We start from the raw sequence: 25,538 nt of genomic DNA, 5'->3' as shown, positions 1-25,538 counted from the left end.
TTAAAGTTTCCGTTTTTACGATGTGGGTGTCGAACTATCGGGATTTTTTCATATATTTCGAATTTAATAACAATATTTTTTGAAAATACTCAAAATTGTCACAAAACTACGTATTTTCGAAAAAAATACTAAAAATTTCCGTTTTTACAATTTGGGTATCAAACGATCGGGATTTTTTTCATACATTTCAAAAGTTATTTAAAAAAAATGAAAATACTCAAAATTTTCACAGAACTACGTATTTTTGAAAAAAAAAATTTGATTATTTGATACTCATAACTGAAAAAAAACTGAAATTTTGAAAAGTTTTACAAAAATACATAGTTTTGTGAAAATTTTGAGTATTTTCAAAAAATATTGTTATTACATTCGAAATGTATGAAAAAATCCCAATCGTTTGATACCCACATTGTAAAAACGGAAATTTTGAGTATTTTATTCGAAAATACGTAGTTTTGTGAAAAATTAGAGTATTTTCTAAAAATGTTGTTGTTACATTCGAAATGCATGAAAAAATTCCGATCGTTTAACACCCATATTGTAAAAATTGAAATTTTGAGTATTTTATTCGAAAATACGTAGTTTTGTGAAAATTTTGAGTATTTTCTAAAAATGTTGTTATTGCATTCGAAATGTGTAAAAAATCCCGATCATTTGATACCCATATAGTAAAAATTGAAATTTTGAGTAATTTTTCTAAAAAAACGTAGTTTTGTGAAAATTTGGAGTATTTTCTAAAAAAATTGTTATTTTATTCGAAATTTATGAAAAAACCTGATCATTTGATACCCATATTCCAATAACAATATATTTTTGGATTCTTTAGAGAAAAAAAAATGCATTTTCAAAATACAGGAAAAATACGTATTTTTGTGAAAATTTTCATGAAATAATAATTCAAATGGATAACTGACATCATCCCGATTCCAAAACAATATAATTTTTTGATGTTTGCATGATTTTTCGTACGATTAAAGCCAATGTCTCCCATATAGCCAAAGACCCATAAGCTCCGTGCTTCAGTTAAGCACTGGGCCGTGCTTAACCGAGGCAGCTGAACGGTGCAAAACCGGGGCAGTGCAAAACCGAAGCGTGCAAAACCGAGGCATGACTGTATGGGGAAAAGCAAAAATTTCAAACTTTCGCAAAAAGGTAGAGTTAAATGTGTCGGATCATTGTCAAGTGTAAGATTCTCATGTAAAATTTTATTATTAACAACTTTGTCGAAGAGTGCAAAACGATTCGAGTTAACCCTGACGAGTTATAAACGATTTAAAAAAGATGTTTTTGAATGAAAGATTTTTTTTTTCACCAGTTTCAATTTCGCTCAAAATTTTCACAGTTACTTTTTTTTGTCTAAGGAATCGAATCAGGGGTTATGCCTGATGTCTTTTTTTATTGTCATCCTATTGTATATTGTATAAATAAAGCTCGGGCTCGGGCTAGAAATTTAGTTTTTTTTTTAAATGGAGTAAGCCAAATTTTTATCTGGGATCCAAATAAATCCAAGAAAGTTTGACCTTATAAATTATGCCTTTTAACATCGCCGAACCGCCAAAATCAAACGTTACAAAAAATAGTTTTTTGATGATTTGTTTCTTCCAATTTCAAACTTTAGTATTAGCGTTTATTTAAATTCGAGGATTTTTTTGTACAAAATACGAAAATTTTCACAAAATACCAAACTTTTTTTATGTACTTCATGATCATGTACCTACATATTGGCGTAATCGTCCACAAATTTTGCAAGGATTTTGAAAAATTAAAATGTGTCTGTGAAAAATACATCACATTACCGATTTTCAAATCCTCAAATTTAAAACAAAGGCAATAAGAGTGACAAACAAAACCAAACCTATCGAGGAAGTTTACAACATTTTAAATCTGTTTAAATACCAAACATTAAATTAAACATCATTTACTCTAATTTTCAATATTTTGCTACATGAGAGACAAAAATAGTACATTCTACATGGGCCAAATCTGCAAAATACAGCAGAACTAAGTTTCACCAGTCTTTTAATTATTTGCGAACATCCCAGCAACATGTTTTAACATCTTGATATAATACGAATCTATAATTAATTCAATTTGATTGGATGAAAAAAAAATTAACACAACACTTCCACTCGACAACTGCACTCTTTTCAAAATAAAACTTCAAGCCAACAGCACAAAATAAAAATCTTTATTGTCACATCGATGCACCACTATAATCTGCACTAATTCCTACTCTTCCTAGACCACCTAAATCCTCCAGTCAGCGGTGGAGTATCCTTCCAGGGGGCACCCCAGCCAGCACAACCTTCTCACGATAGCTCTCACCAGCAACTGATCGTGCACTCCCTGAACTAATCCGACGCCGCGGGTGACAAACGCCACAATTCCTAAACCTGCCGAACGAACGAAACGACCTTAAGCACCTCCACCTTTTCCTCACGGCACTAAGCGGACCACTTACAATGTGTCACCCCCGTTCAGCTGATTTTCTTAACTGAATATGACCAACTTTGGGAAGAGCCGCAGCAACCTTAAGATCGGCGGCGCCTCCTCTATCGGATCTTCGCGTTTCCTGAAGTCGGTCGGACGCACAACCACTAAGGAATCACCAATAACTGGCTGAATCGCGCGCCCTCTCTAATGGAGTTGAACGCGCGCGGAACTAGTATCACACATATATTGATGTATATTGATGCTAGGCCACCGCCGCCCCCGCAACTTGAGTGACTTGAACAGGCGATTACGGGGTGAAAAATCGCGCTGGGATGGCTGAACAATGCGACTACTAACGAACCGCGGAGAGCTGAGCACTCAGTGTCTTGCGAACCTTCGTGGTGAACGGACACTAGAGCTGCGGTATTTTTTACTACCTAAGCTCAGAGTTATTTCAAAACAAAATTCACAGTCTTTTTAAAGACTACCTGAGTTATTTTCCAAAATTCTAAACAGTCTTTTCAAGACTAACCCCGCCTGAAATTTTGTTGTATTTTACAAACGAAGCCATCTTTTTAAGAGAACTTTGCTTGCAAAATGCGTCAAAACAAAGGTAAACGCAAATCTTCTGAAGATTTGGTCGTTACGTCGGTGAAGCGTTTGAACGCTAAACCGGCTAACGGAAACAGAAAAGAAAACAGCCTCTTCTGAGGTCTGATTCTGATTCTGAATGTGAGGTCAATCCTCCAATTCCATTGACAAACAGTTTCGGTGTTTTATCCGAAACTGATGACAAGGAACCTTCTCCTCGTACTGAGCCTTCTGCCGTCGAGAAACGAGTAAAGGCTCCGCCAATTGTTGTGACTTCCGTCTCCGATTTGGCCAGCTTTCGAACGCAACTGAAGAATTGCAAGGAAACTTGCAATTTGAAGGTTTCGTTCCAGCTTGGTCGAAGAGGAGAATGTCGCTTGTTGACGGAATCTTTACAAGATCACCAAACTTTTGTTGGTTATTTGAAAAACCACAAACACAATTTCTACACGTATGAGACCAAGAATGCTCGGCCATTCAAGGCGGTTTGAAAGGTCTCTCCAACGACTTGTCGGTGGATGAGATCAAAAACGAACTTAAGGTGTTGCTTGGCTTTGCCCCATCCCAAGTAATACCAATGAAGAAAAAATCAAACGGGAATATTTCTCGCTTTGGTTTGACTTCACAATTTTATCTGATTCATTTCAACAGAAATGAAATCAACAATTTGAAACTTTTGGACAAAGTACAGTTTTTGTTCCATGTACGGGTAAAGTGGGAGCATTTTAAGAAACATGGCGGTAATGGCCAGAATCTGACCCAGTGCCGGCGTTGCCAGGCATTCGGTCACGGTACTGATCATTGCGCCATGGTTCCAAAATGCATGGTTTGCGGGGATTCTTCTCACGACAAGGACAATTGTCCCGTGAAAGAAGTCACCCAATTTAAATGTGCAAATTGTGGTGGAAATCACAAATCAAATTTCTGGGATTGCCCCATCAGAAAAAGGTTTTGGATTCTCGTGCTAAGCATCAGCCGAAATCCAAACCGAAATTTTCTCAAAGTCAGGTTGTACCTGCATCTTTAAATCAAACGTTCGTGCTGTCTCACTCGAACAATTCTAGAAATACCCTACCGTGGAAAAGTTAGGTAACAACAATGGCATTTCTTATGCTAACGTCGTTTCGGGTTCATCCACGAATTTTAAATCCTCTACCAATCTTTCTGAAATTGGGCAGGTACCTCAAATCTCATTTGAAAATTTTTCTGCTGGCAACGCTTTGGGATCTTCTGATCTCGGCGATGTTACGTTTGAAAAATGACTTTTTGCAAAACTCACTGTTTGGTTTGATTCAAACAATGAGTAATGCTACATCCATGATGGAAGCAATCCAGATTGGATTAAAATTTGCGAATGATGTTGTTCTTACCCTGAAGTTTAATCATGGATCTAAGTAATTCCATCAATATTATGAATTTTAATGCTCGCTCTTTAAAAGCGAAAGAAAATGAATTTTTCAACTTTTACGAGTTCATAACGTGCATGTTGCTGTTATAACCGAAACATTTTTAAAAACTGGCACTTATTTGAAAAGTGATCCAGATTATAAAGTTATAACTAATAACCGAATGAATCGAAATGGCGGTGGAGTTGCAATAGTTATCCACCGTAGTATGACTTATAGCACGTTACGTGACTTTAAGTTAAAAGTTATTGAAAGTTTGGGCATTGAACTTGAAACTTCTTTTGGGAAAATTATGATTGCAGCTGCATATTTGCCATTCCAATGCACTGGGGAAAATAAAAATTATTTCAAAGGGGATTTGAATAAACTTACTCGGCATAGATCTCGATTTTTGATCATCGGTGATTTTAATGCCAAACACCAATCTTGGAATAATTCAAAAGTAAATTCCAATGGTAAAATTCTGTTCAGAGATTGCACTTCTGGTCTTTATTCGGTTTTATACCCGAATGGGCCAACTTGCTTTTCTTCTGTTAGAAATCCATCAACAATTGATTTGGTGTTGACAAATCAAAGTCAGTATTGTGGTCCTTTAGTGACTCATGCTGATTTTGATTCTGATCATCTTCCAGTAACTTTTTCACTTTCTCATGAAGCAGTTACCAGACCCAATAGTTCTGTGTTTAATTACCACAAAGCTAATTGGGACAGGTATCAGCATCATATTGAGAATAATTTAAATCATGATTTTGTTTTAGAAACCAAAGCTGATATTGATTCAGCCTTGGAATCTTTAACTAATGCAATTTTGGATGCTAGGAATATTGCTATTCCTAAAGTCCAAGTCAAATTTGATTCTCCCATTATTGATGACGATCTTCAGCTTCTGATTCGTCTGAAAAATGTTCGCCGAAGACAGTATCAACGTTCTCGTGATCCTGCACTGAAGCGAATTCAAAAGATTTGCAAAAGGTTATTGACCACAGATTCACTCTCCTGCGAAATGAAAAGTTCGCAAGAGATGTCGAACAAATTAAACCTTATTCCAAACCTTTTTGGAAACTTTCAAAGGTTCTTAAGAAACCTCAAAAACCCATCCCTTCTTTAAAAGATGGTGATAATATTCTATTAACTAATGGGGAAAAAGCTCAAAAACTTGCTCAGCAGTTTGAGAGTGCTCATAATTTCAACTTGAATGTTTTGAGTCCTATTGAAAATCAAATTTCAATAGAATTTCAGAATATTGTTGAACAAGAATTTTCATCAGATGAAGTTTTTAATACGGATCTGAATGAAATAAAATCTATTATCAAAAAATTTAAAAATATGAAAGCCCCTGGTGAGGATGGCATTTTTACATTTTAATTAAAAATTACCAGAAGCAACTTTAAGTTGCTTGGTCAAAATTTTCAACAAATGTTTTGATTTGGCATATTTTCCCAGTAGTTGGAAAAATGCCAAAGTAATTCCGATTTTGAAACCGGATAAAAATCCTGCTGAAGCCTCAAGCTATCGGCCCATTAGTTTGCTTTCATCTATTAGTAAATTATTCGAAAGAATAATTCTTAATAGAATGATGACGCACATTAATGAAAATTCAATTTTCGCTGATGAGCAGTTTGGATTTCGCCTTGGGCATTCAACTACTCATCAGTTGTTGAGAGTTTCAAATTTAATTCGAAGCAACAAATCTGAGGGCTATTCTACTGGCGCTGCTCTTCTAGACATAGAAAAAGCATTTGACAGTGTTTGGCATAAAGGTTTGATTGCGAAATTGAAAAGGTTTAATTTTCCGATTTATATCGTGAAAATTATTCAAAATTATTTGACGGATCGTACTCTGCAGGTATGTTATCAGAATAGCAAATCTGATCAACTACCTGTACGTGCTGGCGTCCCTCAAGGAAGCATTTTGGGTCCAATTTTATACAATATTTTTACTTCTGACTTGCCTGATTTGCCCCAGGATGTCAGAAATCACTTTGCTGATGACACAAGCATCTCCGCCAAAGGCAGAAGCCTTCGTGTCATCACAAGAAGATTACAAAAGCTTGGATATTTTCAATTCTTATTTGAAAGAATGGAAAATTACTCCAAATGCTGCAAAAACTCAACTTATTATTTTCCCTCACAAACCAAGGGCTGATTTTCTTAAACCAAAAGTCATCACATTATAAAGATGAATGAGGTAAATTTAAAGTGGGAGGATCAAGTGAAATATCTTGGACTTGGTTTTGACAAAACCTTACTTACAAGGATCACATTGAAAGTATCCAGGTTAAATGTAACAAATATATTAAATGTTTGTATCCACTTATAAACAGGAATTCTAGACTTTGTCTCAAGAATAAACTGTTAATTTATAAACAAATTTTCAGACCTGCCATGCTTTATGCTGTGCCGATCTGGACAAGCTGTTGCTTAACCAGGAAGAAAAACTTCAGAGGATTCAGAACAAAATTCTGAAAATGATTCTGAAACTTCCTCCCTGGTTCAGCACCAGTGAACTTCATCAATTAGCCGAAGTTGACACTTTGGATGTTATGTCCAATAAGATAATTGATGCATTTCGACAAAAATCATTGCAGTCTTCAGCTGCATTGATCCGCTCTTTATATAGTTTATAAGTTAGTTTTAAGGTATCCCTTTTCCCTTTTGTACATGTAGGACCTCCTACATTTGAAATCACTGAATAGCGAAAGCTACAATATTTCATGAATAAATGAAAGTTGCTAGTATTTAAAATTGAGGTGAAAAGTCATCGTTTGTGATTGGACACTCAATAATATTTTAACTGAATGAATGTACATGGAAAAAAAAAAAAAAATTTGAATAAATATAAAAAAAAAAAAAAAGAGAGCTGAGCACTAGGGTGGTCCATACTTGTAACATTTTTTGAAAGTTTGATTTTTTTATAAGATGTATTATACTATTACTATAATAGTTTTCTTCTTGAAATGAACTTAGTATGAGATTTAAACTCAAAACCTAATGTTTTCATATTAAAGATTTGCACAGGATTTCACTTGATGTTCAACGAGTTATTACTCAGGCGAGTGTGATAATTTATAAGATCCTATTCAGAGTAAAAAAAAGATTGTATGAAAAAAGTTATACTAAATCATACTATAATCTAAATCGAATTATCCGCCTTCTAATTTTTGTCCACTCAAACCTAGACCGCACTAGCGAAATATGCAAATGTGGGAATAATTGCTCTTTAAAGCTGAGCCTTTGCTGACTCACGACTCGCTCCGGTACTGATTGCAGTTTAATAGGATCACGTCAGAGTGGTGTTTGTATATATCTGGTGACGACGACGGTCTGGTGTAATGTAATTAAGCAGTTTAAGACGCCCGTTTGAAGTTTGCTCAAGTGCGCACTCCAGAGATAAGTTAAGCACTTGAAATGACGTCTTAAACAATACTGATCGGTCAATTGAAGGCACTTTGAAGTTTTGCGACCGGTTTGTGTAATGGAACTTTGTTCAGGAATATTCAGAAAATTATGGACTTTTTTCTTCGTCTGAAAAGATTTTGTAACCACTGCATTTTTCCGTTCATGAGCAATTCTCTACGAAATCGGTCTTTTTTCTTCAATTTTAATTTTTGTATTTTTTAATCCGACTGAAACTTTTTTGGTGCCTTCGGTATGCCCAAAGAAGCCATTTTGCATAATTAGTTTGTCCATATAATTTTCCATACAAATTTGGCAGCTGTCCATACAAAAATGATGTATGAAAATTAAAAAAATCTGTATCTTTCGAAGGAATTTTTTGATCGATTTGGTGTCTTCGGCAAAGTTGTAGGTATGGATACGAACTGCACTGGAAAAAAATTATACACGGTAAAAAAATTGGTGATTTTTTATTTAACTTTTTATCACTAAAATTTGATTTGCAAGAAACACTATTTTTAATTTTTTTTATTTTTTGATATGTTTTAGAGGACATAAAATGCCAACTTTTCAGAAATTTCCAGGTTGTGCAAAAAATCATTGACCGAGTTATGAATTTTTTAATCAATACTGATTTTTTCAAAAAATCGAAATATTGGTCGCAAAATTTTTTCAACTTCATTTTTCGATGTAAAATCAAATTTGCAATCAAAAAGTACTGTAGTTAAATTTTGATAAAGTGCACCGGTTTCAAGTTAAATTAGAGCGTCCAATTTCCCGTCCCGGGAAAAAAATTCCCGGGAATTCCCGAAAAAATATATTTCCCGTTTCCCGGGAATTTTGTAAATTTCCCGGGAATTCCCGATATTCAAGCAGGAGCATACATTTTCTTGACTTTTTGGTATTTTTTTTTTATTTACAAAAAATAATAATAATGAAAGAAATCAATTTTCTTTTATTGAATTCAATTTGCTGTTCTTATTGAACTTTGTCAGTTCGTTTAAAAACTCCATGTTAAGATTTATTTCAGATTACATTACTTTCTGAAGCATTCACAACTAGGAATAGATTGTGATTATTTGCGGGGCAACACAAATTACGATTTTATGAAATTAAAATAAATTAAAATAATTTTGGTAATCTTTTTGGACCAAAATTGATGCTATTTCATTTGAAAAAACGTACCTCTTCCCGCCAAGATCAAAATTAACTTTCAAAAAAAAGTGTTTTTTTTTTCGTTTTTTTACCAAGACCAAATTGGATGAAAATTTAATTTGTATCATTAAATGTCTCAAAGAGGGTTGTGCAACCAGAATTACGTTAATTTGTTCAAATGTGTTAGAGAATTTACAGTTTAAAGTTGAAAATTTATCGAGCACAAGGGCTACCAAGGGCATAAGAGGTTTAAATATGGGTCATTCTCCGCCAACTCACACAGCAGTTGCCCCGACCTCTCTTCGATTTTCGTGGAACTTTGCTCTAAGGGGTAATTTTGGTCCCTGATCACGAATCAGAGGTCCATTTTTCGATATCTCGTGACGGAGAATATGAAACTACTAAACAACTTATTTAGCTATGACTTTTTTAACCAAAATCAGTTATTAGGCTGAATTATTAAAAAATCATTAAAACACTACTTCGTATTAATTATAGCTCGAACCAGTAAGATTTGTTCTGGAATAAATATTCGCAATGAAAAACGTATTTACTGATTTTTTTTCTCATTTCAACTTAATTATTCTTTATCACATTCTCTCCAACTGACAAATTCAAAAACAATTTTTTGGTGTTAATACCAACTTCTTAACATTCCTCACACTTATTTTGAACAATTAAGTTGATATTCTATACAATTTTGTTGCAATATAGAAATCAGAACCAGGATCAGAACAATTTTTGATAAATTTCAAATTTCCCGGGAATTCCCGGGATTTCCCGGGAAATTTGTTGGAAATTTCCCGTTTCCCGGGAAATTTGAAACCCCGGGAAATTGGACGCTCTAAGTTAAATCCATATTTAGGTGACTTTTTTGAAAATAGTCGCAGTTTTTCATTTTTTTTAAATTAGTGCACATGTTTGCACACTTTTGAAAAAAATATTTTTGAAAAGCTGAGAAAATTCTCTATATTTGGCTTCTTTGGACTTTGTTGATACGACCTTTAGTTGCTGAGATATTGCTATGCAAAGTTTAAAAAACAGGGAAATTGATGTTTTCTAAGTCTCACCCAAACAGCCCACCATTTTTTAATGTCGATATTTCAGCAAGTAATGGTCCGATTTTCAATGTTAATATATGAAACATTTGTGAAATTTTCCGATCTTTTCGAAAACATTATTTTCAAAATTTTCAAATGAAGACTAACATATTAAAAGGGCGTAATATTGAATGCTTGGCCCTTTTGTTTTACTGCTATTGGAAAAAGAGTTAAACAATTATTTCAAAATCCTTTCACATAACACTTTATAAGTTATGACAGTTATGCTTCCACCAAAAATATGCAAAATATCAATGAATTTATTTAAAAAAACCCTTCAATTTTATGTCTTCTTCCGACCTGTGGTCCAAAAATTTAAAATTAGCAAAAAGTCTAAAAGTGCCCTTTTGATCAAATTGCATAAATAGACTATACAATTTGTTGCCTCCTATTTTTTGGATTTTTTTTGCAATGGTCTAATATGGTAATTTCAGTTGCCCAACAATATGTCATGTCAAAGTTTATTTTTCAATAATTTAAATTTCTCTATCATTCAAAAGTGGAAATAGCTTTTCCCAGTTTTGATTGAGGCATTCAGGATTATTTAAACATTAAAGATTATTTTAAACTAACCTTGACATCAAATGTATAGAAGATCTGGTCGGTTCAAAACGAACTGTAACTTGAATTAAATTAAATCAAATTATGATGTAACATTTTACCATTTTTTCCAATTTATTTCAAAAAATAGAGTCGAAGTTTATGCTTCTGCTTGAACATGATTTTAACGTAAAAGTTGTAAGCATTTATTGCATCTTCGATTAACATCAGAAAAGTGAGAAGAAAAAAAACATGATCCAGATAAAAATTTAAACTATGCAATTGATCAAAACATGTTAACTAAATTTTTTTTAAGAAATAAAATCAAATGAATAATTTTCCATTATCCACGCAAATTCAACAAAAAGAGTGATTTTTCAAGAATTAATTATTTCTTCTAAATTTATAAAATCTATAACTTTGCTGAAGAATTTTTCTCAAGAAGCAAATATTGATAGATTTACACAGATTGACATATTGATTCATTCAAGCGATTTTTTTTTTGTTGGAATGCGGAGTAATTATATTTTTTATTGATAGTTGCACATAGTAAGAGTTAATAGTAAAATTAAATTGCCTCATTTTGTTAAAACCATAATTTTCAACAAATCAATAAAATGGTATAAATTGTCACCTAACCAAATGACTAACTCATGATTATGACAGAGATGTCAAGCCGACTTCCAACTTGCTTCCGGATGCCCTCCTCGCTATGTGAACCGCAACCCAAACCATATTTTTCCCCGCACAAAACGCTCACGATCCATCTTGGACGACGACGCACATAAACTCTGATTCCTCTTAACAAATCGAATAATCATTCTATCTAGAACGATAGTTCTACAAAGTCCACCGAATATGGCAAACTGCTTAGCATACTGTGCGAGATCGATACACAGCAGAGGGCACTTCCTTCTAAGGTAGCTTGTCCTCTTCAACTCGTTGAGTATTATCGGCTGCTGCTGCCAGTATCAACTCGTCGCCGTCGTGCTGTCTTGCCACTTGTGTCGATGCTTGAATAAATTCTGCTTTTAATTCGGAATAATTTTGAATTAAGTTTGACAAGATGGCACAACGGCAACGATTTGTTCTTCCCAAGCTAGAATCGCTGTTTCAGGTGCGTTCCACATTGCTATTGGGATTGTTTTTCTCGGAATTCCTCAAAGATGACGATTCTTCCCCAAGTGGGTTACCGCGATGACGAAATTGGTCGCGGTAGATGAATAATTAGCATTAGGAAATCAGTTATGTTCTTAGAACTTTGGTCTTTATCATATTTCAACCGAGGTTAATGATGATGTTTTGGCACATAAAAACAATCAATAGTAAATTCAGCTCGTTTGCGTGCCAAGGAGGTCCCTAATTTGAAGCCGTGGTGACCCAAGTCGCCTCAAATGTCGTCCGAAATGGATCTCTCCCACACGTTTGATTAATGGTTTTCGCTTAAACTTTTGACCCTCCCTTGTTTCAGTGAGGGGGCAAAGTCAAGAGTTTAGTCGAGAAGTTTGTTGTGACCGATCGAGCCGTCGTGAACTCACGCATGAGCGTGATTAATTTCACGTTGAAGATGGACTGTAAATTTGCGGGAAATTTGACACCTCTCGAGGCGGCTCATTAATCTTTTGGGAAATAAGATGAAGGCATCACGAAGGTTGTTCATGATGTAAATTAATTAGAATCGTTGTCGGTTTCTGATAGTCAACTACTTAAGTCAGCTTGAATTTCTGGTTATCTAACCAGACTTTGCACTGAGTGAAAAGGAGGAGGAATGAGCTTGAAGAGCAATTCTCGGGAACTTCAGACTTTTTGCATTTTTGATATGGCTGAAACTATGTTACTTTCACTCTTCCGAAGAAGTCATTTTGAATCAATACACTGAAATAAAAAAAAGTACAAAATTCCTAAATTCTAGGAATATTGCCTCCTTTTCATATTAAAACCCCAATTATTAAATAAGGAAAGGTGAGAAAATTTCTAGAATTAAGGAATTTTTGCACTTTGTACAGTTGTTCATTCTAAGGAAACCTGCTCTGATTTTTTCCTGTCTAATGCGAAATACCTATCCTAAGAACTAAATATTGAGCAATTCCAGCCAGTGATCCCCGTGCACCGCGTTCAACCGCGTTCTCTGTTTTCTGTACTCGATCAAACACCAGCACCGCGTGTGCACGCGTACAAGCAAACCTAAACTCTGCCGTGTACAGGCTGTACCCGTAGACGAACCTCAAGTTTAAACCGAACCTTGCACCTCGGGTACAAACCCCGTGCAGGCCGACGACGCAAAAAAGAGACAAAAATATTTCCCTCACGCTCCCTCTGCTGTAAAGTGATGTTTCATTCTCCGCTGCAGTCACACTACAGTGTTTGCCACAGAGAGAGAGAGAAGCAGCCTTTTATTTCGTCTCCTTACACGCTCTTCGCTCGCACGGCGTTGTACCCGAGGTGTGCACCCCGTGTTTACACCGCGTGTAAACTTGAGTGCGCCGTGCGGGGAGAACTCGAACATGGTAGCCTGGTGTGTTTGAGGTTCATCTGCACTGAAAACTTGTACGGCGTGTACGGCGTGCGCGCGTTTCGGGAAGACTGATTCCAGCTCAATTCGGGAAATTTTTATGGAACTTTTGTACCCGACCCTCTCCGATTTCAATGAAACTTTGTAGACATGTTGTTCTAGGCCTATATAAGCAATTTTGGTGTATATGGAGCCGACTTGTACTCGGAAATAACATTTGGTAAGGGCCTAAGTTAAAGAAATACACTCAAAGAAAAATTCACGCCACCTCTATGAGATTTTTCAATTTCTATGTTTAAAAGTTAGATTTTAAAGTGATGCTACGATTTTTTTTTCGTTCAAATTTTTTGAGAAAATAGCCTAAGATGTTACAGAAAGAATCACGAAAAATGCAAAATGGTATGTATCTCCAAAAAAATACAAAAATCATTTACTAACACTGTTTTTTTGAAAAGTGGTCTAAACGCCAAAACTATTAAATACCGACAGATCGATTCTCCAGACAATTTTACATAAAAGTCTCCATATTGACCATTGTCTTATGTCCAATCCTTGTGAAGATATAGCGAATTTTTAAATAAAATTATTGAAAAAATAGGTTTTGTGATGGTTTTTGGCAATTTCTATATGACAGACTTGATTCTTCTGTATCATAAATATTTTTACCGGAAAGCTTTTTTCCAATTTTCGTCACCGCCATATTGGCCACCACCTTGGATTTAAAAAAATTTAAATCACTTTAGCGTTGTTAACTGCCGTTCTACGCATAATTGTCCCATGTTCAAAAAAGTGCAACTGAGAAAAACGCGATTGAAATTTTTCAACCGATTTTTGTGTTTCTACGCATTATTGTTCCGTGGGTTCCTATTCACCCTATAAGTTCCTTATCATCCCAGTTAGCAGTTTATCACTCTTATTAGTAATCCTCCTGCTATAAAATGGGTAAACAGGACACAAAACTTCGTAAAACAAATGATTTCGTGCAAGACTTGGTGCTGTTTTTGATGAGTTTCCGAACAAAGTACTGAATTTTATGGGGTTTTCTTAAAGTATACATTAAATTAAACTTAAAAATGTCAAAAAAGTCAGAATCGATTGAGAATCGAACAAAAATGAGATGGGACAATTATGCGTAGAACGGCAGTTAAGGGGTCGACAATAAGAAAATAAAACAACGAATTTTTTTTTTGTGATTCGATTATCCGAATTCAATTTTTTCCTAGGGCTTCGGATAATCGAGTCTGGACTGTATTTAAAAAATGCAATTAAAGGCCATGGTTTAATGGATATGGCTCTCGCCTCATAAGTGGACGGTTCAGTAATTCCCGATCGATCACCTTCAATTTGTTCGACCATGATTGAACTTAGAATCTGTACAATATCACGCGTTATGTTCGGAATGTCCTGTTCGGAAAGTAATGTCCCATTACTCCCCTGTTGATTTTTTTGAAATAAGGGTCCGTTCACAAAGTCTGTCTCATGCGTCTCATGCAATAGTCTAGAAATTTAAAAAAAATGTTCGAGCATATTTTCGTTATTTTCAAAAATAATAATATCAAAATCATTACTTTGGTGCCAGAACTCACACCATCTTAAACTCTGATGCGAAAGATACCCATTTAGGACACAATCTTTGAAACATATTTGTAACGGCCTAAGGCCATTGCATTTTACATTAAATAAAATCATCCTTGGCCTCATGTATAAGTATTAAATTTTTCAACGGATACGATCGAATGATTTTGTGTTTTTTTTTTGTTTTTATTCAACATTTCGGATAATTGTTTTTCATCTAATTTTAGAATTTTGAACTGATTTGTTTTACTCACTGAAGGATTGGCACTCATTTGGCGACATAATACACTTTTATTTACAACCAACGTTTGACCATTATGGCGTTAGGGGGAGAGCTAGTCATTTTAGTAGCATGTTCTTACAACTAGCAGAACAAAAAACATATGCATCATAAACCAATACAAACACAAACGAGCAACAGTGTGCCTACCTGAAGCGAGAAGGAAGCTTTCGGCGTTGAAGGCACTGCGTTGACCGATGATTTTCTCTGCAAATAACACAAGCGGCGGTTACGTGTGGGGGGTTACGGAGGGGTGTTAGCGTTACAAGTGTAGGTTGGGTGGATTTCGTTTTTTTTTTCTGGGAATACTAGCTTAAATCAGTGAATAAAGGAAAGGAAGGATTTTGTTTAAAGGATTCGTTAAACAGATACAATCCATTTGATCGTTTTAAGGAAAATGGGGAGAAATTCAAAATCAAACAAAAACAACTCTTCTCGCTAAACAAAAACGAAAAACACTCCGGGAGAGGGCGCAATTGGGGTTCGTCTCATTCGTTCTACCAAGCTTCGAGCGATACCTGTGCGCTCATGCGGAGTCTGGAGGTGGCCGTGGTAGCGATCGAGCTCATCGTTCCCACCGAAGTCAGCGATTCCTTCGAGCCGGATCGGGACAGGCGCGCCTTCCGGGAGGAGGGCGACAGCGTAACCTTGGCGATCGGCACGAAGATGCCGCACTTGGCCGGACAGTCAAAGTATCTGCGGAGAGGAGTTGAAGGGATTAGTAAAGATTTTCTCAACGGTTTAGGAAGTACCCTTACTTGACACCATCGACGGAACCGTCGTTTTTGCCGCTGGCCTCGTCCAGCTGAACGCCACACCAGGTTCCGCTGGCGAACTGGGTTTCACCCAGGTATTTGAGGATTCCCGGCCGGGAACCGAATCCGGAAGACACAATGACACGGTCGCCCACCGTCAGCGTAGCGGCTTCTGCAAATCAGATTCGAAAATTTGTACGTTTGGCGAATTTCCAAAACTCCAAAATACTCACTGCCCATGGCCGGCGATCTGGACGCGAAGCTGGACACGCTGTGCGTCGGCGAGACCGCTCCCGAGCGCATCGGCGAAGTCAGCGACCGGAGGCTCTGGTCCAGCGACGTATCGCCGGATCCACCGGCCGAAATGGCCCCGGCTCCGGGCAGCGGTTCCCGCGTCAGCCGGGTCAACCGCGAGAACACGCCCTTCTTGGCTTCGCACTGGAAGTATCGCTTGCCGGAAATCGACCCGTCGTTCTTGCCGTTCGGTTCGTCCAGCACGACCCCGGCCCAGTCGCCCGGGGCAAAGTGCGTTTCGCCGATGTACGCAATGTGGCCCGGCCGCAGCCCTCCCACCCAGACGCGCTGCCCGATGATGAAGCTGTCTGTGTCTGCCGTTAGGACGACACCCTGGTCTGGAAGGAGAGAGAACGAGAGAGAAATTGAGGATGATGTCAGACCCAGGCTCAGAATCAGATGGGCAAATATTTAGCTTTCTCCACATACGACCGGTTGAGTCAACTATCCCCAGATAGACAGGCGTGCAATATATTGGATATGACAACACGCTTATCGAGCGAGGACCATGTCCAAGCGGCTATGGATAGTTATTTTCTCAAACAAGTGTAGGATGGAGGCCGACGAAGCTTGTCGCCCGGTTCGATGGAATGTTGAAGCTTAATTGTTTGTGTTATATGGGTGTGTTTATTGAATTAGAAGGTAGTTGACTTGGCTTTGAATACGAGTAGGATCAGATTATGGGTTATGATAGTGTTGATCAATGGATTTTGGTTATTTCTTCAATTTTGAACAACAATTTTGATGACAGCGTTAAGATTATACAGAAATACCCCACGAAAACAGAATGATTTGAAAAAAAAACATGAGGAGTTTGCTTAGGGCGTCCAATTTTCCCGGGTTTTGAAATTCCCGGGAAACGGGAAAAATATTTTTTAAATCCCAGAAATTCCCGGGATCCCGGAAAATTTTTGAAACAGTCATAAAATCTATGTTTTTATTATAGTTGTTATGTTTTCAAGCTTAAAATCATAGTTTGACTTCAATACTAGTAATTGTTGATAATCTACACTTCAATCTAAACATGGACAACAAATTTAGATAGCTTAAAAACATTAAAAATTGTTTGTTTTTGTTCATTGTTGTGCTTTGGATTTCAGATAAACCACAATGTTTAAGCCAATGTGATTCAAATTATTTTTGTTTCTATGACATGACTACAAAAGCTTTAACAAAATCTTTGAAACTGTCTATATAAAACAAGAAACGAAAAAAAAAAAAAAGATAAATTTAATTTTTTTATATGTTAAGAATTTCATGTTTTACGTAAAATATATTTTACAAATTATCTTTAAGTCACTACCGCCAACTGGGGAAAATCGGGACTACAGTCTGAATAGGTACAGGTGATTTTAGAGCAATAAATTTGGAAATCTGTGTACTAATTGTTTTGTTCTGTTCCTGTTTCAACCGAAATCAATGAAAAAAATAAAAACATTTGGCCAAAACAGCTGTTACTTTTGTCCTTATTTGCTCCAAATGCCGGTGTTTGATGAAAAATAATAATTTTTTATGTTCGAAATCATAAATATACGTAAAAATTATACCAGGTAATATAAAAAATAAATAAAATTAAGTTAACACTTGTAGCCCCAACGAGGTCAAAAAAGTTGGAAATGCATTTTCAGCGGCTCATACAACCCTTGGAAAAAAAGTTGGAAATGCCTTTTTTATTATACCTGAAGGTAGACGCATCTATTTTGGATCTACCTTATTGGAGGTGATTCTTGACATTCTTTCGGATCGAATCCAACAAGAATCATCCAAATCGGTTAAGTTTTCGCCGAGATACAGCCGGTTGAAGTTGCATTTCCAACAAGTGTTAAACATATTTTAAGCACTAGGAATTTTGCGGATCTGTAAACTAAAATTTTAACAATTTTCCTAAATATATGATATATGCCAAAAACAAATTTTAATGCTTTAAAATTCTTATCGATTACTAAGTATTCAACTGTTCATCTATTTCCTCAACAAAATCTAAATTTGCAGACCAAAATATGTTTTTTATTTCAATTTCGGGAATTCCCAGGACAAAATATGAAAAATCCCGGGATTCGGGAATTCCCGGTTTTACAAAAATCCCGGGAATTATGTTCCGGGAATTTCCGGAATGATAGTGATAATTCGTTACAAGAAAATCCCTTATGTTTCAATATCGAAATTTATGAAATTGACTGCTTTACAACTTAGAATTCTAGAACATTGTTACATATTGTAAATAATAACCCTGCAAAGTTAGAAAAAAGCACGAAATGAAAAAAATACCCTTCTGGGTTATTGCTGATTCAAAAAAAGTACATTAAATTTCCCAAAAAATTACATGCGTCAATGATAACGTCGCGTAATGAAAAATGGAAAAAAGTGCTGAAAAAATACTGTTTTGCAACGAGTTGTATTCAATATTCATTGCAATTTGGAATAACATGGTTGAACAGGATTTTTTCAGTAAAACGTTAATTTATTTGTTTTATTGTCGTGGAATTTCCCAAGCATTACGAATATGTAAAAATTGAGCCCAAAAAGTACCGTCTTCTTGGACTACAGGGCAAAAGTTAACGTTGTAAAAAGTTTGTTATAGAAAAATCGTAAATCTGTTAGAAAAAACTGCGACTGGCCAAAAAGTTAATACCGTAGGCTTAAAGTCCGTGAATTTACCTATCTTTTGAATTACGAGAGTGTGGGTGTGGAAGCTGTTGCAAAAAGATATTAAGGTTTAAAAAATCAATTTTTAACAGTAATTTGCAAAAGCTATGAGAAAAAATCAAACCAATCTTAGATATATATTGCACATTTTAAAGTGCTTCAACAGATTTTTCGAATGCATCTAAGAGAGTTGGAATTGATCAAGTTTTTACGCAAATGGGAGCAATTTTATGATTTTTCATATTTTTTTGGACTTCACACTTCAATGCCCGTTTTACCTCACTTCCCTTTGTCGTAGAGGGCTCATTCAGTTCATCTCATGTATAGACGAACAAACGCTGAAAGTTTCATCCAAATCGGAGTACCTCGATACGACCTGTTACACACTGGTGAAAAACTCGCTCTTAATACCTTTTAAAACCGTCCAGTGCCGTGCAATATAGTACAGTGCTGAAATGTTGAACTTTTCAATACTAGTATCGAAAAGTAAAATTTTTCAATATTTTTTTTAGTTTTGAACGGTAAATTTACGGAATTGCATAATAGTAGTTTATGCAACAAGTTGCAAAAAGAGGAATTTTTCAACACGAGTCGTACATTTATCCAACGAGGTTCACCGAGTTGGATAAACACGAAGAGTGCTGAAAAAATCAAGTTTTGCAACGAGTTCCATACAACATTTTTTGCAATTCCAAAAAACACACACTGAGTGAAATTTTATGTCAAATTTTCATGTATTTTGTCAATAAATCGTTTAAATAAAAAAAAAATGTTGAAAAGTGTTACTTTTCGAAACAAGTGCTGAAAAGTTCAACTTTTCATTTGAGTGCACACAAAAACTTTTTTTTAGTTCAACAAAACCATCAAGTTGCTTAGGCGACTTTTACCAGTTGGTCGATACAAGTAATGTGAGCAACAATGTCATCATGTTTAGAGAATATTATAGGCACTTAGTAATTTCAGCAGCTGCGGCGTCCTTCCCAACATAAATAAACTTTCCATAAGCCGCTTCGTACCTAGCACCATTGAGAAATTTATTATCAAAATTATAGTTTTACCGTCAGTGGGAGTGACTTTCAGCTGAATTTCACATATGCTGCGTACATTTCATCGACCCAATGTTCCTCCCATTGACAGAACAGTGTAAAGCACACCTCAATAATTTACAACCAACACCACCACCACCAACCACCACAATGTTGTTGTTACAGGTTGCCGACGTGGCCACCATACTTCCAGGTGTTAAGCTCCGGGGGAACGTGCAACAGGTGTCCAATTGCTTCCACTTCCGGTGCAGTACGTGTGTGAGTCCATTGCTTAAGCCCTTTCGGGCAACAACTTTTCGTTCCCAGCACTATAAACTGTGTACAGTACAATGTGTAACCCCTTCCCGACCACCGTAGACTAGTGCTAGTTTGAACTTGCGTCACAAGCGTGTACAAAGCGTTACAAAGCAACCCCAGGGCACTGCCAAGTGCAGCGGAAGCCAGCTTCTACCCCGGAGGTCATCCGGGTTGCGGCAGTCGTTTGCATGCATACATGCAACCTGGCGGAGAGTGCAATTGTGAGGTAGATCGTACATGATGGACACTTACCTGAGCTTCGGCGCCGTCCGGTGGCCTCCCAGTAGTGGTCCGAGCCGGTAGAGGTCGCTGCGGGGTTGGATTACGTGCAACGCGTGTTGTGGACAATGACAAAGTGTTGACAGAGTGCAGTGTTCAAATTCACACGTGGGATAAGGGATGGTTTACGACGGACAATGTGCAGTGATTTGGGGGTAACATACATAGAGAAAGGGACAGGAAGAAAATATAACACACTCATTACTACATAACACAACAGAGGGAAACTACTTTGAATGCTAAGATAGAGACTGTTTGAAGTACAATGCATATCAATCAAGTCTCGAAAATCGTCATCATTGTAAACACACATTGTACTTCATAAGTCCCTCCAAATTCTACAAAGTTCAAAACAACGCCAAACCATCATGCCATTACTTACTTGACGTCTTGCGGTCCTGCGACGTCCGGTTGCTACGGAAGCCGGAGTCGGGAGATCGCGAAGATCTCGAGGTTCGTTCGTTCATCAGGTCGGTTTCGCTTTCTTCGTCGACATCTGGAACCGGCCCAAGGACATGCACACACGTGGACACGCGGAGGCAAACACACAGAAATACATGCAGAGTAATGATAAACACACAAACGGCGGGTGGTGCAGAACAGAGGTGGGGGGAAGAAACAAAAGATTATGAAAAACAAACTACAACATGCAGAGTAACTTAAACTAGAAGGAAATATATAAAAAAGAAAATGAATAGAACACACACAAAACATATCTACACTACAAAATCACACAAAAATAATATATGCTTAAGAAAAACGTGCATAGCTTAAAACTAATCAAACTTCATTCCTCTTCTAGTATGATTTACTATCTTTCCAGAAACCGAACTTCCGCCGGTCGATCGAAAGTAGATCAACCGATAAGTTCTCTGCCACAAGTAAACACCCATAAATTTCATATCAAATTATGAGTCCATTGTACCCCCATATTGCAAAATGCGTCCACCAGAATGTCTGGCTTTTTAATCTCATTCAGCCAATTCTTGGCCACACAGAAAAGTTCATGCGGCAGCTACTGGAGGCCTACAAGACATTAGGCTGTAACGAAACTAGTCATTTTAATATTTTTTTTCAAAAAAACACATGAGCTCTGTTCCAGAAACAACTTTGCTAAGAACCGTAAAGAAATTTATCAATTCTTAAGAATTTTGTACATTTTTGAACATCTCCTCTCTGTTTGTTCTGGCTTTGTTGAGAAAAAAAAATCATGAAATTCTTTAGAAAAGCTGGAAAATTGTTAGGATACATAGCCTGAAATGATCGCAAAAATGACTCATTTCGTTACATCCTAATGCCCATGTCGGTGAGGCTGTGACACAGCAAACGACTGTTTTATGTTCCGGTCGTCAGTTGGGCACTGTGTGTGGGTGAATGTTGTTTTATGATGTTGGGAGAGTTTAGTTGGAAATAAAAATGGCAATATGTGACCAGCTTCTAATAACAAGAGGTGAGTCACTGGTCTTGCTGGCACATACAGAATTGGGTTGCATTTAACAATTTTAAATTTACTGAAGCTTCGATTATTTGAAGGTTTGTATGGGACTCAGGATAATCGAATCACGAACAAAAAAAGATCTGGCAACCCTGTCTCAAGTTATGACACACCTTTTAAAGCCGGATCTCACTAATTTATTTGTAAACTATGCCCGGATCCATCATCCAACCCATCGTTGTTTAGGTAATCGACCTTTCCAGGCATTCTGAGAGATTGGAGATTTGCGAGGATCTATTTATAAGAAGTGAGAAAGGCTCCAACCACATAAGTGGATTAAGTAAGTTTGTTTTAAAATAATAATAAAAAACATGTGTAATTGGAACAAGCACAAACATAAGCAAAACAAAACATGAGTTTAAGGGTGGCTTGAAATTTGTTTGAAAAATCTTCAAAAATTGTCCAATTCAAAAGATCAATTTTTTTCTGATCGTTATCAGGCTTCAAAACAACTTCTTTAAATTTGGGAACAATCAATGCAGCCCGCCTTTCCGCAAAGAAATTTAATTATGTATGAGAATTTCAAAGGATTTTTTTTGTTATTTGATTTTTGTAATTTTCATTTTGCTTCCAATTGAAAAAACTAATACAATAGCTTTCAAATTGAAAAAAAATGCAAAAAAAAACAACAAAAAGCTCAACAGAAAATAATGTGCTACTTTGCTAATTGCAAAAAATACAGCTTTTTAAAAACTGGTTAAAGTACAGTCATCCCACATATTCGGAACACCCACAAATTCGGAACACTTTTATGATAATTTGTCAATAGCATGCCAAAAGTAGCTTTTCTGTCGACCTTACTATTTTTAGAATCTTCATTTGAACATTATCTTGCTATTTTAATAGTAAAAGTAGTACTTTTTGAACAAAAAACTTCATTCCAAGACTATTTTGTCTAGAGCAGCAAAACCCTGCCTGTTTCATAATTGTGGGATGTTATTGTGCCTCCCACAATTGTGGAACATCTGAATTTAACTGATATTTTCACAAAAAAGTTATCAGTCCATGTTTAAAACATCACTAAGCTTGAGTTACATTGATTTCAGTGTGTGAAGTCATTATTTGGTAATAAATATGTACTCCTGGAGAGATCCCAAGTTTGTTTACATTCGTAAGAAAAAAGTGTTCCGAATTTGTGGATTTCAAGGGTCAAAGTAATTCATCAAAAACTTCATATAAAAGTTATAATTTGCAGATGTTCTACACAGCATTCGAAAGATCGCAAGAAAAGCTTTCAAATGAAGGTAAAAGCGAATCATTAAGTTTAATTATCGATTTGCTATGATTTTTTTTAACATTGGCCGATCTGGAAACCGTTCCGAATATGTGGGATGACTGTAATATTCACATTTTAGATCAGTTTTGAGCACCTTTTATCTTTTGTCAGGAGAGCAATTCTCTAAGCAAACGGACGATTTTGACCATTTTTATTTTAAGTTTTTTTTATTTGGCTCAAACTTTGTGGGGACCTTTCCTATGACCAAAGGATAACTTTGTGTCAATCTGTAACTTTTGAAGGAGTTTTCTTATCAATTTGGTGTCTTCGGCAAGTGTTTTTGGGCACTATTCAGAAAAAATAGGTACTCGAAAAAAAAAGTTGCCGATTTTTTATTTATTTTTTCACAAAAACTCATTATTTTTTATTTTCGAGATTTTTTGATATGTTTTATGGAACAAAACCCCGCAACTTTTGAGCCATAGAGAAGTATTGATAAGATAGTTATTTTTAGAAAACAATCGAAATTTTGTTCAATTTTTTTTATTGATCTAATTTTAGGTAAAATTGAATTTGCCATAGAAAAGCACTTGACCGATTTTTTGATATAGGGCTCCGTTTTCAAAATATAGCCACCAAAAGTTTTATTTTGGCGATATATGTGCAGTTTTTTTTATTTAAAAAAATATTAACCATGAGTGAACATTATATATATGGGTCATTCCATCTGAAGCGGAACAGCATTTGAAAATTACCCTCTCCGATCCTGCTCAAATTTGGCAGGGCTGTTGATACTATCAAAACATGCAAGAATCCCGAATTTCATCCAAATCGGACCACCCCCTCCATTTTTGTACCCTCCCAAAAAATCGACTTTTTGCCGATTTTTGAGCAAAATCCCTATCTTCAAACGGCGATAACTCAGGAACCACAAATCTTAGAGGGTCGGTCTTAGACTCAATTTTGAAGGAAATTGGACGTAGAGTCCATTTCCGTGATCGAAATGTTGATTAATTTATTTTTTCTACCTGTATTGCGCAATTAAAAACTTTAAACGGCCGTATCTCAAAACACCCCAACTTATTTTTTTTATTTGACCTCACCATCGTGTTCCCCGGCCAATTTTACACAAGAATCACTTATCGACAGAAATGAATGTGTTTCGTTCCAGAGATATCGAATTTTAAAGTTTTGTGTTTTCGAGATTACCTTCATCAGCTTCATTCGCCGCATCTGCTAGAAGCACACAGGCGGGCTGATCAATAACTGCTACCTGGTCATTTATTGAAATAATATTTCATCATAAATAATCTTTATCAAATTGGGCAAAAAATAACTGTATAACACTGTAGGAAACTGGAGTTTAATCGCGAATGATTATTTGCTCAACCACAGGACAGAGCAATAACGACACACAGTAAAGGGCAGAATTGGATTCCGACGAAGCGAGCAGGAAAATGCAATTAATCTTGTTAGTAACACTGAACAATAAGTGCTCGATACATAATTGAGTAAAAAATATGAATTGAAATGAATAAAATTTGTTGATACGTTGTACTCTAGTGAAGGACGATCACAAGGAGTAGGAAAAGGATTTCTGGAAATTATAAAATTGAAAATGTAAGAAAATCACAAAGTTTGATCTGCTGCAAAGCGGCAAATTCCCCAAATTTAGTTGCGATGATTTTGACACCGTCCGAACAACAGTTTTTTTTCTTCTTTCATTCTTGGATTCTTGGAACACAATACGGCTGCTGTCCTCACGTGTAAGGATTTTTTTTTAAATTGAATGTACCTTGACCAAAATCATCTTTTAATCAAATGAAGCTGGCTCATAATATAAAAATTGATTTAATATGATCAATATTTTAATCCATAAATCAGGTTTGCCAAATTATGGTAAAGTGTCAATGATTAACATTAATAATAAAAATAATAATAATAAAGCAGGTTTTGGGGTTTTTGCTGAATGGCACTATTTTGCTACCGCTTATGATAAAGGGCCTAGTCATGGCCTCGGAGGTACTCTAAAACGGTTAGCAACATGTAAAAAACGGTGCATTCAAAATAACCCAATAAATATTCCATTCACAAAAATAGATTGATCAAGGTAGTGGAACAGCATCTAATTCCAGCGTTCCTCTAATGTTGCCATATCAGCACTTTGGCATTCAATTACAGCTGATTAAAAGCGTTTTCGACTGAAATCGAGAGAAAAATAGCTCAATAAGAAGTGAACAAGCAAGTTTCTATCAAAAGTTTTGCAAAATTTGTTGTTTGAATAGTGAAAATGAGCAATTGGACGAAACTAGGAGCGTGGACTTAATTTGCCAAACATACGAGAATTTCCCCTATTAGCCATTTGAATAAATATTTGCGTAAAATTATAAAAATATAAATTAAATCAATCATCTCCTAGAACACCAGGTAGCAGTTATTGATCAGCCCGCCTGTGATGCGGCGAATGAAGCTGATGTAGGTAATCTCGAAAACACTAAACTTTAAAATTCGATATCTCTGGA

General features: G+C 36.0%; 1 protein-coding gene and 1 long non-coding RNA gene across 11 annotated transcripts in view; both read right to left on the bottom strand.

Moving 5' to 3' along the window:
• The window catches only part of LOC6036674 (restin homolog), a 207,413-nt gene that overhangs the window by 52,360 nt on the left and 129,515 nt on the right, over positions 1–25,538 (bottom strand). For 6 of the 10 annotated variants that reach the window (XM_038254795.1, XM_038254797.1, XM_038254796.1 and 3 more), the window contains 6 exons: positions 20,688–20,801; positions 20,279–20,335; positions 15,977–16,375; positions 15,747–15,915; positions 15,507–15,684; positions 15,139–15,195 (listed from right to left, as the gene is read on the bottom strand). In XM_038254795.1, coding sequence (XP_038110723.1) covers positions 15,139–15,195; positions 15,507–15,684; positions 15,747–15,915; positions 15,977–16,375; positions 20,279–20,335; positions 20,688–20,801 — 974 coding nt within the window. The remainder of the gene's footprint in view (positions 1–15,138; positions 15,196–15,506; positions 15,685–15,746; positions 15,916–15,976; positions 16,376–20,278; positions 20,336–20,687; positions 20,802–25,538) is intronic. The other 4 variants (XM_038254799.1, XM_038254800.1, XM_038254803.1 and 1 more) reach the window with 2 other exon arrangements.
• LOC119767120 lies at positions 2,168–2,667 on the bottom strand. Its single transcript, XR_005277336.1, has 2 exons — positions 2,462–2,667; positions 2,168–2,393 (listed from the first exon to the last, which is right to left on the bottom strand). It is a non-coding gene; the product is annotated as an uncharacterized LOC119767120 (long non-coding RNA).

This window comes from Culex quinquefasciatus, chromosome 2 (assembly GCF_015732765.1).
Source record: "Culex quinquefasciatus strain JHB chromosome 2, VPISU_Cqui_1.0_pri_paternal, whole genome shotgun sequence".
Taxonomy (NCBI): Eukaryota; Metazoa; Arthropoda; class Insecta; order Diptera; family Culicidae; genus Culex; species Culex quinquefasciatus.
This window is presented reverse-complemented; position numbering and strand designations above follow the sequence as displayed.